This window comes from Cetorhinus maximus, chromosome 9 (assembly GCF_964194155.1).
Source record: "Cetorhinus maximus chromosome 9, sCetMax3.hap1.1, whole genome shotgun sequence".
In the NCBI taxonomy this organism is placed as follows: domain Eukaryota; kingdom Metazoa; phylum Chordata; class Chondrichthyes; order Lamniformes; family Cetorhinidae; genus Cetorhinus; species Cetorhinus maximus.
In genome coordinates this window covers 84,101,042-84,119,363 of record NC_135887.1, presented here as the reverse complement: position 1 = coordinate 84,119,363, position 18,322 = coordinate 84,101,042, and the positions used below count along the sequence as shown (strand labels likewise).

The following is an 18,322-nucleotide window of genomic DNA, read 5'->3' as shown; positions in this document are numbered from 1 at the left end:
ATTGGAACACCACCATCTGCAAGTTCCCCTCTAAATAACACACCATTCTGAATTGGAAAAATATCACTGTTCCTTCATTTTTGCTAGATCAAAATCCTAGATCTCGCTTTCTAACAGCACTGTGGGAACACCTTCACCATACGGACTGTGGCAGTTAAAGAGAAATTAGGGATGGGCAATAAATGCTGGCCTTTGCCAGCGACATCCACATCCCATGAAGGAATAAAACAAAATGACCAGTGCAGTTCTCCCCCCTACCAATTCATGGGTTAGTGTTATGGAGGAGGGTAAATCTCACTTTGTAAAGATTTCTCTAGAAATACCTTCCTTTCCTGAAATGATTAACATCATGACACCTTGTAGTTAAGAATATACCTCTCACTTAATGCATCCCAGTTTTCTCAGAGTTCTAATGCATAACTGTGGAGTAACTCTTAGAGGAGGGTTATTGTGATGCTAGAGTTTCTGGGTATGAAGCTTGCCTTCCTCCAGATACAAACTCTAATTCTCATTTCTACCCTACTCTACTGGGTACCTTCTAAGTTCATTCTCACCATCTCACAGGCAGAAACATGCGAGACATAAGCTCACCATCCGACTCAGAAGCAGCTCGGAAGATCAGGTAACTACTGGGCAGAGGCTGTGTTATTGATCCCACGTTCTCACCTTTTGGACCCTGAAAAATACAAGGCCTAAAGTTAATATAAAGATGAGTGGCTTTGGAGAAAATGTTGGTTGACATAGTGTAGTAAATTGGCCACAAATATCAACTGGTTTAATTGGTAATGAACTTTCCTTTGGGACAAGAAGGTATGGACTAAAGTCTCCTCTGACAATCTATATAGTGCTAAGAACATGTTTTCTCTGGAGATCTAATTTGTCTGTTGAATCGTCGGTGCTTATTACAAAAAACAAGCACTCAATTGGCACTCAAACTGGGAAAGATGTTAGTTTGACTTCTGGACAGTTCTCTTTGAGGGCCCAAAATGGGATGATGTTCATATTACAGAGATTGGTTGTACTTCCATTCTGGCACACGAATCTAAAACCTTTCATTGTAGGCTTATTTTAGAGCACTGTAAAAGTCTTGGCTTTGGTAACAGTACAGTGAAGGAATTGGCAGTATTGTTTCAGGTGGACCCAAGTCCCAGCTATTGCATTGTTTTTGCCACAGCAATCTGAGGAGGCAGAAGTGCTGGAGCAACAATGTAAACAACTACCACCATTTTTTTTTCCAACCATGGGAACCAAGCCTAAACTTCCAGTTCATTGATGCAGTTTTCTCAGTCTGGCATGTGCAGATCTTCCCCAGGGCACAGGAAAAATCTGATGCTAGAAGCCTCAATTTATGATCTTTCAGAAAACTATCACATAGTTATTCTGCTGTTGGCACTGGTGAGGTTAAATCTGCTTCACAATGTAAACATGGATTCCACAGCACTCAGAGAGAAGATTATTACAAAACTGTTGCAACACTAGCAAGATAACATTATTGCATCCATGGCATGAAACTAATCCTCAAATGAACAGTAAAGATGGATGCGTCATGATGTGTGAGCCTTGATGCATCATGCCAGTTATACTGCAGTGTATCAAAAAGCAGGACGCTACCCATGCCCAGGCTGTGAGAGCTGAGCTTCAGGTTAGAATATGTATAGAGTTTCAGTTCACATACAGTATAGATCATGTAATTTAGCCATGCTTTAACTTCAGAGGCTTTTCAACAGCATAAAACTGAAGGTAACTAAAATTATAAGAAATTTACAGATCAGAAGTTGGCTATTCACCCCACTAGTCCATACTCTCTCTCAGAAAGAAGTATTTATTTAATTCTATTTTCTTATTCTTTCCCCATACCATTTAAAAATTTTCCTTTTCAAATAGTTCTGTATTTTCCTCTATCTCCACCATTCACTCCACTATTTATTCCGTTTGGCCACCTAATGGCAGTCAATTTTCCCTTTATAACCTACTACTTATAAAGATTGGTGATGTGACGACTTGACCCCTTCACAATTCACTGATAGGACTCATGAATGTCATTACCCACCTTCCTTTTTTAGGACTGCAATATCTCCAAAGTGAATGTTTGCATGAACTGTGCTAATATTTGTTTTTTTCTCTCTTAGAACAGTAAGAGAAAGCATTGGAGCCAGGTTTACTCCCAGCATCCTAAATGAATGGTGGAACCCCTCTATAGGAATAGTAGGGTTTTAACTAATTCTTTGGCACAAGGATGTCCACTCCTCTGTTCCTTCTATTTCAGGAGAGACCTTGAATCTGCAATACACTGGACACACATTACCTTCACTGCCCAGATGGATTGGTCCAGAGGATGGAATAATTTGAAACAGAAGCCATCCTTTTTGGAGGGTCTTTCGATGAGCTCGCAGGTGTTGAGAAGGATGGTCCCCACCCATTGGCCATTGTTGGATGTTTTGTAAATTAGCAAAACGCCAGGTTTGAGCACACACCAGAATTTGGTCCAGCTTTTCAGGGTACCTCGGATCTGCAATTGAGATTGTGGGTCATTGCTCTTCAATCAGTGCAGTACAAAGAAACTCAGAATATAACATTTTGAGCAACATTCATTGAACAAAACAACTTATTGGACCTAATTGAAGAAGTGGAGTGATTAGTCATTGTGTGCAAGACAAAGGGGCACTGATGTATGAGTAAGTACAGTAAAAACAAATTTGACTGTGTCTTCACCTGGCACTTGGCTTAGGTAAAATGAAAGCCAATTTTCCTCATTCAGGCCCTGAAATATAATGGAAGTGAATAGATTTAATCACAGCGAATCCTTTTTTTGGGCTTATACCTGTGGCCAATTTATACCAGGGTCCTTCACTGACCATCAGGCAGGAACAATGACCATTGGTTCCTTCTTTACACCATCCCTTCATAAATGAATTGAGTTGCTATACTATGCGCCAACTTTCTCTTTACTTGCTTCAGGCCCACCAGGGGTATCAGCAAGATGAATTGCAATGAAAATTCAAACCAAAATTGTAATAAAACCTTACTGCACATGTACTACCGCGATGGGCATATGGCATGAAGGTGGCAGAAGAGAGGTGGCCACAGAAGAAGCATTCATGTCATGACCCCTGGCAGGCTTTGTGTAGCCTGTGAATCCTTCTTCAGTGCTACACCCAACTTCCTGCCACCCACATTTCCAAACCTGCATGGAATAGTGGCGAGGGAAGATGTAGTGACACGACAAGAAGAAGGAAGAAGACACTTAGTTGATAAGAGTGGGCTGTTGAGTGAGGTAAATCACAACAACTACTGTCAGTTGAAGTTGTGTTGGGTTTGAACCCCAATGACATTGATGAATGTTAGTTAAGTTGGCTGAAGTGATCTCAGCATCTAGAATTAAGTCGTGACTGTCATTTGGGAGGGGACTGAGTGACTGAGTTAACTGTTAAGCTAGGTTTAGATATTAATGGCTTGGGTGACTAAGGATTTAACTAGCTGAATTGGATTGGCTGTCAGTTGAAATTTTTGTGATGGATTTGAATATCAACCTACCTTCAGCCAATCCTCCATTGCAACCACGGTAGGATCCTTCAAAGCACTAAGCATCTCCTTGCTGGCCCTCTTCTTCTCCTGTCTGTAATTTTTCTTTTGAACCTATTTAAAATATATAATTCACCAACTGGGTGGATTCAACTGTTAATCTCAAAGAACATCTTGGAATACACTCAACAGTGAGAGTCACTGGAGAACATTCCACTAATGAATATTTTAAAGGAGACTGAAGAAACATATTAAGCCATTCATTTAGAATCTTCCATTAGTGAAAAGACAACCTCATTTTTAAAGAAAGGCCGTGCATTTACACAGCATGTTTAACGTCCTCAGGACATTCCAAACCACTTCACATCTGACATCTGCAGATACAGCAGACAAGTTGTACACAGCAAGGTTCCACAATCAACAAGTGACATGCATGACTGGTTAAAATGCATTTGGCTAAGAGAAAATTGTTGGCAGAACTCTGATCTTTGAATAGTGCAGACATTATTAACATCTCATTTGAAAAATAACACATCTGAAAATAAAGCATTATTTCAATATTGTACTGAATTGGAAGGCCAGATTATTGGTCAATTTGTGCTTGAACCTATATCTTTCTGACTCAGAGGTGACGGGCTGCCAAGTGAGTCAAGTTGGTATTTGCACTGGTTAAATGGTTACTTGGGCTCAGTCAGCAATGAGAGCTGAGTGGAAAAGAAAAGAACCAGGAGTGAGTCCTTTTTTCATGAATGAAACCGTACAATTAGTACAACCATGGAAACCCATCCGCGCCAAGTCTGCTTATGTGAATTTCTGGTTGAGCCCCTGGGATAAAGATGTGGAGAATATTAGAAAAAGTTACAAATAACAACAACAACTTGTATGTCCTTAATGTAATCAAACATCCAAAGGTACTTCATAGGGCATTAATAAAACAAAATATGACACTGAGTAACATAAGGAGATATTAGTGGAATATCAGGAAATCTTAAATACTTGGTCAAGGAAGTAGGTTTTAAGGAGTTTCTTAAAGGAGGTGTCAAGCCCAGAAGACATGAAGGAAAATATATATATATCATCCTGGCTACTTTATAAAATTATTATTTTTAAAAAATAGACTTTATTTTTAATTATTTATTATTAAAAATAGACAGCTTTAAGCCGATTGAAGCCCGACTAGCTATGACTCACACAAAATAAATTTTTAGCCTTTAGAAAACAGCAAGGACATTGTTATTTCTATAGAGGTGTTAATTCCCTGTGACTGCAGAAATTAAATTCCAAGGAAATGCACAAAGACCCTTTACATTTCTAGGGCAGAGCTCTGGCCAACGGAGACGATACGTCTGTGAGGAGAAAGCGACCCTGAAACCTAATGAGCATCTTAACGGATGAAACATTAACCATCTCAAGAATCCAAAGCAGGAATATATATCCTTTGTCCAAACCAAAGGGAAGAAGTGGGGGTTATGTCACTTGGCACCCCCCTGCCCACCACCCAAGCTGCTAGAACCTGTAATATATGCCTTGTGGCGCTGAACAAATGTAGCCTGCCATCTTCCAGAACGGCTGTGGAACCAGAGTTCTGTCCAGGTTTAAACTGCCTGGCCCCTTATCAACACTGTTTTTACTGGAATGTCTGAACTTCTGTACCAGTTCCTACTACAAGACTAATTCATCTCTCCGTGTTTCTCCCATTGTGGAAGTCAGCGCTTCTGAAAAAGTGGATTGCCTCACATCAGCTTCAGTCTCTCTGAAGGAATACACCATTGGACTTTTGATTCTGGACTCTGGACTCATGTGAAACAATAATTCTTATTCTGTCTGTAGTCTTTGCCCTGTACCTCTTTCTTTCCCTTATCCCTCTTTTATTGTGTGAATGTACTGGGGTTACATAGCATCACCCCCTTTCGGTATTTTAAGTGCGTAAAATAAACTAACCCTCTGATTCTACTTATCTCGAGTTTGCTGTGCGGTTATTAATAGAGGATTGCATCGCTCCAGAACAGAGGGTTTGGGGAAAATACGCCACCATTTATGAGGGAAATCAAAAATCAAAAACACCTTTCTGCTTATGGATGGGTGGTGACAGTAGAAATCAGGGCTATTTAACTTAACCATCCCCGCCCCCCCAAACCTGTCCGTAACAGAAATTGGGAGCTCAAATACAAGATAACCCAATTTGAATTTGACCAGAGTCCAAATTAAGACTTGAGCCAAATCAGATATAAAAGAGTCAATTCGAAGCTGAAAGAGGAAAACCCGGTGGCTTTAACTTACCACAGCAAATTCCTTTTCCTTAACACTCAGAAAATGACAACGTTTGATGCCCAAATGTTTGTTCAGCAAGGAAATTTAAACAGTGAAATTTTAGCAGTCCTTAGCATAGAACAATTTAAAGCAGTAGCTAAGAAGGTACAGTTAAAATTGACCAGTAAAATCAAAAGAAGTGAACTGATCCAGTTGTTTGGATCTCATGTTACCAGTAGAGCAGTTAGACATAGAGCTCAATAATGACTCCGAATCCCCTCTCCTAGCCAATTTTGAGCTGGAAAAGCTTAAACTGCAGCTAGAATTTCAGGAGAGGGAAAAAGAGAGTGAAAGGGCAGCTCAACAAAGAGAGAGAGAGAGAGAGAGAGCAAAAGAACAGGAAAGGAAAAGAGAATTCTAGCTCCGAAAATTGGAAACAGAGCTAGCAGCTCAAAGGGAGAGGGAAGCCAGACAAGTGGAAGCAGCAAGGGAAAATCTCTCTCTACCCAGTAGCACCCTTATCTCCCTAACCCGGAACCACTCCCTAAGGCCCTCAAGTATCTAAGATTCCTTCCAAATTTGAAGAGAGTGATGTGGAGTCATTTTTTACCACCTTTGAGAAAATAGCAGGACAGCTAAAATGGCCTTGGCATCCAGATATCTGGATATTTTAAATTCAAGGGCAGCTGTCGGGAGAGCTCAAGAGGTCTACTCCTGCTGTCTCCTGAAGTGTCTCTAGATAGGAAAAGCCCCTCACCCAAAAAAGAAAATAAAAAAGAGGATGTAAGAAGTCCCCCTGCAGCCCGAGAGGAGAGTTCCCGGAGAATTCATTGCAACAAAATAGGCCATTCCAGACCTGAATGCTGGAGATTGTGAGGCAAGCCAGTTGGCATAGTAGGGCTTCACATGAGTAGTCCCCTGAAGGAAGCCCCAAAGGGTAGTGCAGCAGAGCATGCAGAGCCTCTCACTACAGAAATGTACCCATCAGAAGGCATGGCACTATGCGTATCTGAGCTGGACAAACTCCCAGAGAGTTTCCAGAGTTTTGTCCTTTCAGGAACGGTGTCCCCCTACCTGTCCCAAAATGTGAGCAAGTCTGTGGTACTGATCTGGGACACAGGGGCCACTCAATCCTTAATGTAAGAGGGAAACATAAACCTACCCTGCCTCCGCCCCCACCGCCCGCCCCCCGCTGGTGGCTTTATGGCAAATTTAAATATGGAGCAGAGAAGTTCCCAGATTTGCCCAGAGGGTGATGTCTCACATGGTTGAAAAGCTACCAGGAGGTACAGCAAGAGCTGATCATTCCCCAGAGGGCAGTAGTGTCCCAAAATACACTGAACCTATCATGCAACTGGACATCAGAGGGACCCCGACCAGATTGGACCCCATGCTCACCCACCATAATGCAGAATTGACCAGACAGAGTTAACCACCCGAATGGTCCATAAACACCCACCAGGCTACAGCACTGTGGCCATATCCAGAATGGATGCGGGGGAGGCCCCTGGCAGAATGCCATCTTCCTGTCATCCAGGCCCAGAAAAGCTGGCCCAAGTCCAGGGGCCAACTGCCAGCATGTTGTATGCCAACCCAAAGCACCGAGCACCAGAAGCAGGAACTCTCCTGAGCTGGACCCTGAACCGGAATCCCCTACAGAGGCCAAGGTCCCTTTAAAACACCCTACTCTTTTGATCCTCAGCCTAATGCCAGTCCCTAGGTCCAAACAGCTGAGCCAACAGGTTACCAAAGTGGACAGGCAGGCGCTAAGCTGGACAAGAGCAGCTCAGCCCTATGATCCCTGTGCCTGGCACCTACAGAGCGAGATGTCCAGCACTCGCCTGCAGCTTAACCATTACTCACCCCCTGAGTGCTAACAACCCTGAAGAAAATTCTCCATGCCCTTGTAAGGATAATTAATCAGAAGGTTGGGATGCCTGAAGCCCGACAGAGGGAAATCAGAACTCTAGCCCTGAGTAAAGTTATCCATGCAGATGAATTTTGAATCCTCCCAAGCCACCTAAACCAGCCCGAATCCCAAGACTGGACAATGTCCATGCGGACGGTCTGTCCTGGGTTTAAGCCACAAATCGAAAATGCAGCAGGGACCTCCCATTGCCCCTGCTAGCTGTGTGTCTGATGTGCCGAATGAGAGAATGCTTGTATATTTCTGCACTTCCTATTCTTGCTTCCATAAGACCACATAAGACAAAAGAAAAAAATGAAATAGAATTCATTTTTCTTCTCCAACAGCGGAGGCACGTCATGCAGAGACGACATGAAGGAAATATATATCGTCTTGGCTACTTTAAGATTATTATTTTTTTTTAAACGGATAAAGGTTTTACACTGACTGAAGCCTGACTAGCTATGACTCACACAAAAGGAATTTCTAGCCTTGAGAAAGCAGCAGGGACCTTGTTCTCTCTAAAGATGTGTTAATGCCCCCTGTGACTGCAGGAATCAAATTCCAAGGAAATGGACAAAGATGCTTTACATTTCTAAGGCAAAGCAGAGAGGCCAATGTAGACGATACTTCTGCAAGGACAAAGCTTGAAACCAGTTAAATTTATTAATAGATGAAACATTAACCATCTCAAAAATGCATGCCAGGAATATACATTCTTTGTCCAAGCCAAAGGGAAGAAGTGGGAGTTATGTCACATCAGATCCCCCCCACCCCGCCCCCCCCACCCCGCCCCACCCCACCCACCCCACCTCCTCCAACCCCCAAGCTGCTAGAACCTGTAATATTGCCCTGTGGAACTGAACAAATGTAGTTGTCATCTTCCATCAACAGAACAGCAGCAGAACCAGAGCTCTGTCCAGGTTTAAACTGCTTGGTCCTCATCAACACTGTTTCTACTGGAACATCTGAACTTCTGTATCAGAGCCTACTACAAGACTAATTCATCTCTACGTGTCTCTCCCATTGTGGAATTCAGTGCTACTAGAAAAGTGGATTACCCGTATCAGCTTCAACGTGCTAACCTCTCTGAAGAAATACACCACTCGACTTTTGATTCTGGATTCTAGACTCATGTGAAATAATAATTCTTATTTTGTCTGTAGTCATTTGCCCTGTGCCTCTTTCTTTCCCTTATCCCTCTTTTATTACGTGAATGTACGACACCGATAGGAGGTTGGAAGCTCAGCTCAAGATCAAATATGACACCAAGGTGACGAACAGCTGGTTCAACTCAGACAATTGCCAGATGAAGAGATGGGGTTGATGACTGGGAAGTGGAGTTTGTGGTGAGGACTAAAGACAATGGCTTTGATTTTCCCAATATTTAATTGGAGGAAATTTCGACCTACCCAGCACTAGATGTCGGATAAGCAGTCTGACAATTTAGAGGGCAGAAGGGTCAAAAGGCATGGTGGTGAGGTTGAGCTAGATGTTGTCAGCATACATGTGGAAACTGACATTGTTTTCTCTGATGATTTGCTGAGGGGAAGCATATAGATGAGAAAAATAAGGGGGCCAAAGATAGATTCCTGGGAGGATGTCAGAGGTGACTATGTAGGAGTGGGAAGGGAAAGCATTGCAGGTGATTTTCTGGCTACAATAGACAGGAATGGAACCAGGTGAGTGTAACTGGATGACAGTGGAGAGGTTTTGGAGGAAAATGGTATGATCCTGGTGAAAAGCACAAGATATCGCAAACAATATTACAGTGAGAGGTTTGAGATATCAGGGTAGTACACTATAGGGTATATTAGAATGTACAAATTAAGAGGACACATGAGAAATGGTTACAACAGAGGTGTAATAAATTTTGAAGTGTATTTTGCTGCAGAATGTGGTAAGTATCAGAGTTACACAGATAACATAGCAATTACAACCAAGAAACATGCCATTACATGAAACGTAGTCCTAATCCCATGTGTCTATCCTTTTTCCTTTTAAGCACCTATTTAGCTTCCTCTTAAAAGTTGACAAGGTTGCTGCTTAAATCACCACTTCCAGGGTGAATCAGAAGACGTTGTGAAAGGGTTTGAAGGTTTTAATGGAAGGAAAGGAGAGCTGAATGGGCTGAAGGGCCTTTCTCCTCTGCCCTTCTCTTTGTACTATCATAGAATGGTAAAGTAAGGAATGTGCAGATTTCATTACATGTTTCAGTAAAGGGCATGGTGATCTGAAACCCATCACAACTTTGAGAGACTAATCTGGTGCTGAACCTAATACATGACTTCTTTGTGGAGCTGATGTCAGATCAACTGATTATTTTGATACAAACAAGAAATCAATGATTCCATCTCAAAAGCTAGGAAACAGTGAAGGAAGTTACACAGGGCCGCCTTTTGCTGCTGCATTGTCATCTGGAGACACGTACCTTCAAGGTTTCTTTCTTGGTGAGTTTAGAGATGTGGGATACACAGTCTTTGTTGTAGCCGTTGTATAGCTTGGAATCAGACTGAAAGAAATGTGGGAGACTAGGTTAACACTGCTTCACCACACTGGGAAACTGGACATTACAGCTAAGCCCAATAAGGCCAGTTTTTTGCTCTAGCTGGTGGATATGACAACCCTTTTTCTTATTCATTCATGACACATGGCCATTACTGGCAAGGTCAGAATTTATTGCCTATTCCTAACTACCCTCAAGAGGGTAGTGGTGAGCCATCTTCCTAAACTGCTGCAGTCATGTGGTGCACATGCTTCCTTAGTGAGGTTAGAGAGAGTGTTCCAGGATATTGAACCAGTGACAATGAAGGAATGGGAATATATTTCCAAGTCAGGATGGTATGTGGCTTGGAGGGGAATTTGCAGGTGGCAGGTGTTCCCATGCGCCTTCTGCCCTTGTCCTTCTGGATAGCAGTGACATTGGAAGGTGCCACTAAAAATACCATGGTGAGTTGCTGCAGTTCATCTTATAGATGGTACACACTGCTGCTATGGTGTGTTGGTGGTGGGGGGAGTCAATATCTGAGGAGGTGTATGAGGTGCTGATCAAGTGGGTTTCTTTGTCCTGGATGGTGTCGATCTTCTTGAATGTTATTGGAGCTGCACTCATCCAGGTAAGTGGAAAGTATTCCTTCACCCTCCTGACTTGTGCTCTGTAGATGGTAGACAAGGTTTGGGGATTCAGGAGGTGAGTTACAAGCTGCAGAATTCCCAGCCACTGATCTGCTCTTGCAGTCACAGTAACTATTGTGGCTGGTCCAGTTAAGTTTCTGATCAATGACGATGAGGTATTCAATGTTAGCAATGCCACTGAATGTCAAAAGAAGGTGGCTAGACCATCCATTGTTGAGATGGACATTGCCTGGTATTTATGTGGTGTGAATGTTAGTTGCTACATCTAAGCCCAAGCCTGAATTTTGCCCATGCTTCATTATTTGAGGAGTTGTGAATGGAACTGAACATTGTGTAATCATAGTGAACAACCCCATTTCTGACCTTACAATGGGGGGAAGGTCATGGATGAAGTAGTTGAAGATGGTTGGGCCTAGGCCTGATGAACTGCTGCAATGATGTCCTGGGGCTGAGATGATTGGCCTCCAACAATCACAACTTCCTTTGTGCTGGTATGACTTCGGCTAGTAGGGAGCTTTCCCACTGATTGTCATTGACTTCAATTTTACTAGAGCTCCTTGATGCCACAATCGGTCAAACGCTGTCTTGATGTCAGAGGCACTCTCACCTCACCTATGGCTATCAGCTCTTTTGTCCATGGTTGAGCCAAGGCTGCAATGAGCTCTGGAGCCGTGATGTCTTGGTGGAACTCAAACTGAGCAAACTAAGTGGCGCTTAATAGCACTGTCAATGAGCCCTTCTATCATTTTGCTGATGATTGAGAATAGGTTGATGAGGAACTAACTGTATGATAAGATTTGTCCTGCTTTTTGTGGACAGGGCATAGCTAGGCATTTTTTTGCACTTGGTTGTCTGGGTCACAGTGTTGTAACTGGAGAGGTACAAATTGGCTAGAGACATGGCTAGTTCTGCAGCACAAATTTTCAGCACTATAGCTTGTATATTGTCAGGCCAGTAATCTTTGCTTTATCCAGTGTACTCAACCATATTTTGATGTCGCGCAGAGTGAATTGATTTAGCTACAGCCTGGCTCTTGTGATGGTAGCAACCAAAGGAGATAAGCCACACAACCTGAGATTAAATAGGCATCATGAACCAGGGATCAAGCCTGGGACTTATATGCTCTGTACACTGTAACCAAAAAGTGCCACTATTCACTGGAGCATTTATTACATTTCACAATTTTACTTATTTTTATTTTCACTGAAACAGCACAAATGGTTTATTCTAAGCTTTAATGAAGTTCTGATCATCAGCTCCATACTGTGTCTGTGATGGGTTTAAAACAAATAAGATCAAAAACAGAGATTAATTATGGAAGTGAAATAGTGATCGATTTTCTTCATGAGAATGATTGGATCTGTTTCTGATAACATCCAAGCAGTAGTCTATAAAATAGAAATTCAGGCTCTCAGCATTATCTTTACTGTCCTCTAGTCAGGGTTGTTAATCCTCAGAGCAGTCTCCAGTGATATCCCTAGCCTCCAGGTCTCACTTATTTTTACCATTGCTTCGTCCATGCCAGAAAAGAAGAAAGCATGGCAGGGAGGATGGCTGAAGTGGGCTGTAGGGAGGGAAATGGTTTAATCTTTATACTGTGGAGCTGGCTGGCAGTGGCTACACTGAATCTGTAGGATGCCATAAGGGACCTTCCAAAACGTGGAAATGAACAGAGTCTGACACAGAATTTCAAGTCTATGAATTTTTTTTGCGCAACTGATCTGGTCAATATCTGGGGGTTTAGTGGGGGTGGGTGGGGGGGGTGGTTGCTCAAATAAGAAGTGTTTGTGAAATTGGTTTGGACCCAATCCAGAAATTATTATTTTATGCTCTCTATGCTTGTTGGGTGCTGTGGGTTGTTCCCACTCCAGGTGTAGGCGTGGCCAGAAATGGCAGATCCCTACCTTACTGCTGCTGATGGGTGTCGAAGTGACTTCATCAGTGAGAGCTGAAAATCCATTCTTTTCCATTTCAGTGCCTGTAGCAAGTGAGAAAAGAGACACAAGGAGCCGTGATAGTGGAACTGCCTAACAGGTAACACAATGCCCAATAAAGCCCTGCCTAGATTGACTGGGTGCAGCAGGTTTAGTAAAGTCATGGTGAAAGTAGACTGAATCCGAGAGGATCAGTAGGGCACTGTCCTACACAAATTTGTTATGAGAGTCCTTAGCAGCCTATTCCAAACTGAGGGGGTGCAGGGGGACTTACAAATGCCTTACCAAATGTTGCTTGGATGCAGGATTCAAAAAAATGCTCAAGACAGACTACTTAGAGAAATTAAGACTATACAAGAATGTACTGTGCTGTGTGAAGTAAACACTTAGTTCGTAACAAACAAATACACAGCGTTAAATACCTGTTTAATCAAAAATTAAAAGGATGATTGCTTGCTTCTCTCCATGATTAATGGCCAGCCAAAACAGTGTAATGAGTGATTTCTCTGAGAATGATTTTGTTAATGTGTCATTCATTTAATAAAATGGATTTATTTTTCATTAGATGAATTTCATCCTTAAAGAATTTCAAATCGGTTGAGAAATATTCAAAGGGAACTTGCAATTAGTTGATGATTAGCTCCCTTAACCTCCATGCACCCAGTCACCTTTGAAACAATGTCACCTAGTTAACTAAACAGCTTTGTCCTTACTCAGCCACATCCAGATCTTTATTTCAAACCTGACAATGCATAGATGTTCTGTCCTGTCATAAGAGAAGTATACAGCCAGGACACTGAGCCTGTGAACATCCCATGCTGATTTTATAAGGTGAGATGTTAAAACAGCAATGAGATCCAAGATCCATGCAACTAAAAGCACCCTGCAGAGTGACACAAATTTATGATGAAGAACACAACTGGTTACATAACATGAGTGATGGTGTCCCAGTACCCTGTGGCTAGTCAGACCCTGGACTTACAAAACATGGCATATGGATCAGGAGTTACTATGGAGACCGGAATGTCTGTAGTAGGTGAGACATTTAGTGGTGTGTATGCATTACAGACACATAAGAAAGCACAGAATAAGAAAACTACATGCACATTATTAGTCTTTTTTCCTTTTCACAGACAACCTCCTTAATGTCCTAAGGGAATGTCCTGTATAAATGCTCTTCAACTCCAGAGGTAATCAGGCAAATTCCAGAACATTCATTGCCTTCACATCTGTATTATTCAAATCCAGCATCCATGCCCTTATTAAAAATTAATTTTTGAGATTAGGAGGTCCAGTATTTATTATTCATCCCTAATTGCTTTATGACAGGAGGTTTTCTTCTTGAACCGCTGCAAGTAGATTGATACAACAGTCTGCATGCGAGACTAGAGTCACGTTTAGGCTAGACTGGGTAAAAATGTCAGGCTTTCTTTCCTAATGAACCGCATGGGCTATGCGACAATTTGATGCTGCATAGTCACTCTAGATGATACAAATGTTTTATTTAATGGAATTCTTAAACTGCCATGGTGGGATTTGAATTTACAGTGGGAAATTTTCACAGGCCCTTGGAGGTTGCGGGGATGGTGTTTAGGAGCAGTGGGAGTGTGGAGGGGAAGTAAATTTTTTAAAATTACATCGGGCCATCTCCTTCAAGTTTTGTCAGTGACAGGCTGTGTGCCCAGCTAGCCAGCCACCCAATCAACAGCAGTGTAAAGCCAATTAAGGCCATTGTAGTACCAATTAACTGGCATCTTCCTAGGGCAATAGCTGTGTGCTGGAGGCACACAGGACTCCCACGACATCTGCAGGTCATCTTCTCAGAGGAGGTGAGAGCACAGTGGGAGGTCGGAGCGCCATGAAATGAATGTGAGCATATGGAGTTCATTCAGTACATTCCCAGGCAAATGTTTTCAGGCGGAAGTGTTTTCCCTGCAGATGGATCCACTGATAGCCCCGTGCATTAGGATTTGTCTGCCAGTTCCAGCATTAGTAGTGTCTCCACCTTGTTTCACCCTCTCCCTCTCCATTCACCCATGCAGCATACACCATTCTTTGTGGGCTGCCAGCTGCCCTTTCCTTCTGCTGCTCTAATTGGCCCTCCTATGTTTGGTGCCCGCCCACCACCCCTAATTGGGCAGTGTTCTCAGAGGAAATTTCTTAATTGGCTGCCTCCAGAAAGGTTGCATCCCCGATCCACCACTCGCTCTTCCGGGTTCTTGACCAGGAATTCATCCCGATAACAGGGTTGCACGCTAGTGGCAAAATTCAGCCCACAACCTCTAGATTATTAGTCCAGGATCTGGAATACTAGTTCAGTTAAATAACTACTGCACTATAGTATGCACAGAGGAAATGTTGCACCTGAAGTTTATTTGATTACCTTGATATCTCCAATCCTATACCTAACTAGATATTTATCCAGCCTATTTTCAGGGAGTTTATTTCAGTGTCAACAGCATTTTTTGGGAATCTGTACTGGGGCTGTTTCAAAGTCGCAGATGTTACTCCAGTTTCCTTTCCTGCAGTGAAGTGGTTCACAGTAGGTTGACTCGTGAGTGGCATCCTGATAAATAGAACCAAAGTAGCTGAGTAAGATAAACAGGGAATGTGCTGCTGTGTGCATAATTCATTGCTTCCAGGGCCCATATGAAATGCATGTCAAATGATGTCTGGAAACAAATCAACCCTAGTTCAGTGCAATAACATCACTTAATGGTATGCATGGCTTTAATATCACCCTGACCACAAATATGCTAGCTTTTGTCCTACATCCACGATCCTCTAAATGCACCAACTTTCTGGTTTACAGTCCTCCAAATGGTAGCAGTCCTATGGTACTCTAAGAAGTAAGCTTAGACCATGACTACAGGGACATTATGTAAATGCAATTCTATCCTCACCAGCTGGGCACACTCTCACTTTCTGAATGGTGATCAGGAATGAGAACCTTGGCTGAACTTCCCCTTCCCTAGCCTAGCAACACATAAATTAATTGCAGTAGCCCCACTGCTGCTCCAGATCTGCTAACTCAGTACTGCATGGGAATCAAACCAGAGAACATAGTCTGCATTGCTCCATACCACATTGCCTTGATCAGACGGGTGGGGAATTTACTCAGGAATTTCAATGCCGGTCATGATCCAGCAACTCCTACTGGACAGTGCATGTGTGCACACCTGGTGAATACAGGATCGAGTTCAGCTGTGATGCTACCTATGGTTGAACACCAACCGAGCCATTAAGATATTTTGATGGTACCATCTTAATGCAAGAATAGAAATTACATCATTGGTGGGACAGAATTTGTTATTTGTATCTTATACCGGAGCTCATGACGTATTTGCACTTACACAATTAGTTTTTTATACTGTTTTCTCTGCACAATATCAGGGTTGTGTATCAAAGATGAACTAAAAGTGAACCAAATTTAACAAACCTGGGGTCAAAGGGCATATCTCATTGTATCCTCCAAAAGAAGAGTTTCGGATTAACTTGCGAGGATCAATTTTCTGCGGCGTTGCCAATCCAGTACAGAGTGAAAATCTGCGCCGCAAGACATGATCCTCTTTCATGGCATGAGTTTTCTGTAGAATACAGCAAAGCACTGGTGAGTCTCAACTGGAGAGAGATTTACAAGGAACTAAAACAGTCTTTCTAGAACATTCCAAATTAATTCCAAGAATTCTCCCCCAAATAAACTTCTCTCCTTCCTGAATGAGCTAATTTTTGTTAAGGCACAATTTCACAGCTGAAAGCTGCATTCCTACCGATCTGCCTATTCTCCATGGGAGCTTGGACAATGCCGTTCCAAAAACCAATGCTCTTGCCAGAATTTCACATGTGCACATTTTCCAGTAGGGCTTCCTGGTGAAGAGTGATCAGAAGCAGGATATCCATCTCAGTTTATCTTCATTAGCATAGTCCTGCTCCATTATTAGCTGCAGAATTGCTAGACTCTCATACATTCTCTATAGCCCATACGAAAGATGGCTAAAAATTAACTGAGCAAAGTGTGAGAGTATTAGCAGATAACTTCACATCTTGTGCTGAGAAAAGAAGACCACAGTGTACCATGGTTGGATACATGTGAAGACGTCATACAAAGAGGACGGTGAGAAAAGTCCATCCAGCCTGTACATGCCCATCTTATCAACTGGACAGTAGATCCACCTTCCGTCATCAACAGAAATAATAAATTCCAGAGGAGGCTAAAGAAAACTGCCCAATTTCAGGAAAAACTCTAAGAAATTCCAGGTCAACTCCCTAAGGCAGGCATATCCCAGGCGACCATCGCTACCTATGGTCTGTCCCTCCATTAGATACTCTTAAACCTGCCCCAATTATGTGCCAATCCTTTTGGGGCACTTAAAGGATCAGAAATGCTCTCAAAGGTCACAGACATCTTACCCCACCTCTATTAACCTTCTAAAGATTCACATGAGTGAAATTTATTCTCTTAAAATGTATAAAATGATCCACTTTCAACCTGTTCCAGATGCAAGTGCTAAGGAACTATTAATTATTTCAGGATCCAGTGTCAGCATCAAGCTTTCTCAGGTCAGCTGCAATATTGATTAGAAAGCCCTTTCTATACCACCCTATTAAGCACTCCCATACCATTGATAACACGGTTCAATGAAGTCTGCATCTCTCTCTCCCTCAACAATGTACTTTAGGCCAAACTTAGCCCTAAAGCATCAGTGTTTTGTTTGCAACCTGAGAGCAATTGTAAATTTAGTTCTCAGTAGACACTGTGCCCCTAAATGTTGTCACTTTTTGCTGGTGTCTACCACTCCTGCTTCTAAAATTCACTTTAAGAGGTTCATCTACATGATGCAACTTGTTTTGTGTTGTGGGTAAATATTCATTCAGATTATCTGCATGCTAAGCTAAAGGCAGCAGGTTACAGACATAGCTAAGTGGTCCTGCAACAAACAAATCAGATCAAAGCTCTCTGACCTATTCATATCCACTGCAGAATGATGATAACTATCAGAAGGGTGCTCCATGTAAATCCCCACCTCAAACACTGTAGAGTCCAGCACATGATTGCAAGAATTAATATGAAATGTTTGCAAATGCCAAGTGCCAAATGGATGACCCTGCTTCTTCTCCTCCTGATATCTACAGCATCAGATATCAGTGTGCAACCAATTCCCTTGATTCCAGGTGACATTAAGAAGCATCAAGTGCGCTGGCATAGTAAAGGCCTTGGGTCCTCATAACATCCGGATGTTGTGCTAAAAGAACAATGCTTCAAAGCTAACTACTTCCCTCCCAAGCTGGTCCCGCACACCCATGACATTGGCATCTACCTAACAATGTGGAAGGTTTCTCAGGTATGACCTACCCATGAAAAATAGAATAAATCAATTCCAACCGATCACCACCCATCAACTTCCTCACCATTCATCAGTAAAGTGATGGAAAAGTCAACAATAGAGCCATGAAGTGATACCTCACCAATTATCTGCTCCTTGGTAAATGTGGCTGCTAGAATCAAGGCTCTGTACACTGTCTGCATGAACAGGAAAAGAATTATGAAAGTGATGTCACATCCTTAAGGCAACTG

At 42.4% G+C, this 18,322-nt stretch overlaps 1 protein-coding gene across 6 annotated transcripts in view; it reads right to left on the bottom strand.

Annotated features, from left to right (window-relative positions):
• Positions 1-18,322, bottom strand: part of LOC144684763 (oxysterol-binding protein-related protein 8-like) — a 222,066-nt gene that overhangs the window by 42,406 nt on the left and 161,338 nt on the right. For 5 of the 6 annotated variants that reach the window (XM_078548957.1, XM_078548960.1, XM_078548956.1 and 2 more), the window contains exons 2-7: positions 16,187-16,334; positions 12,718-12,791; positions 10,110-10,190; positions 3,535-3,636; positions 2,306-2,509; positions 592-676 (exon numbers count right to left, since the gene is read on the bottom strand). In XM_078548957.1, coding sequence (XP_078405083.1) covers positions 592-676; positions 2,306-2,509; positions 3,535-3,636; positions 10,110-10,190; positions 12,718-12,791; positions 16,187-16,334 — 694 coding nt within the window. The remainder of the gene's footprint in view (positions 1-591; positions 677-2,305; positions 2,510-3,534; positions 3,637-10,109; positions 10,191-12,717; positions 12,792-16,186; positions 16,335-18,322) is intronic. The other variant, XM_078548961.1, reaches the window with a different exon arrangement.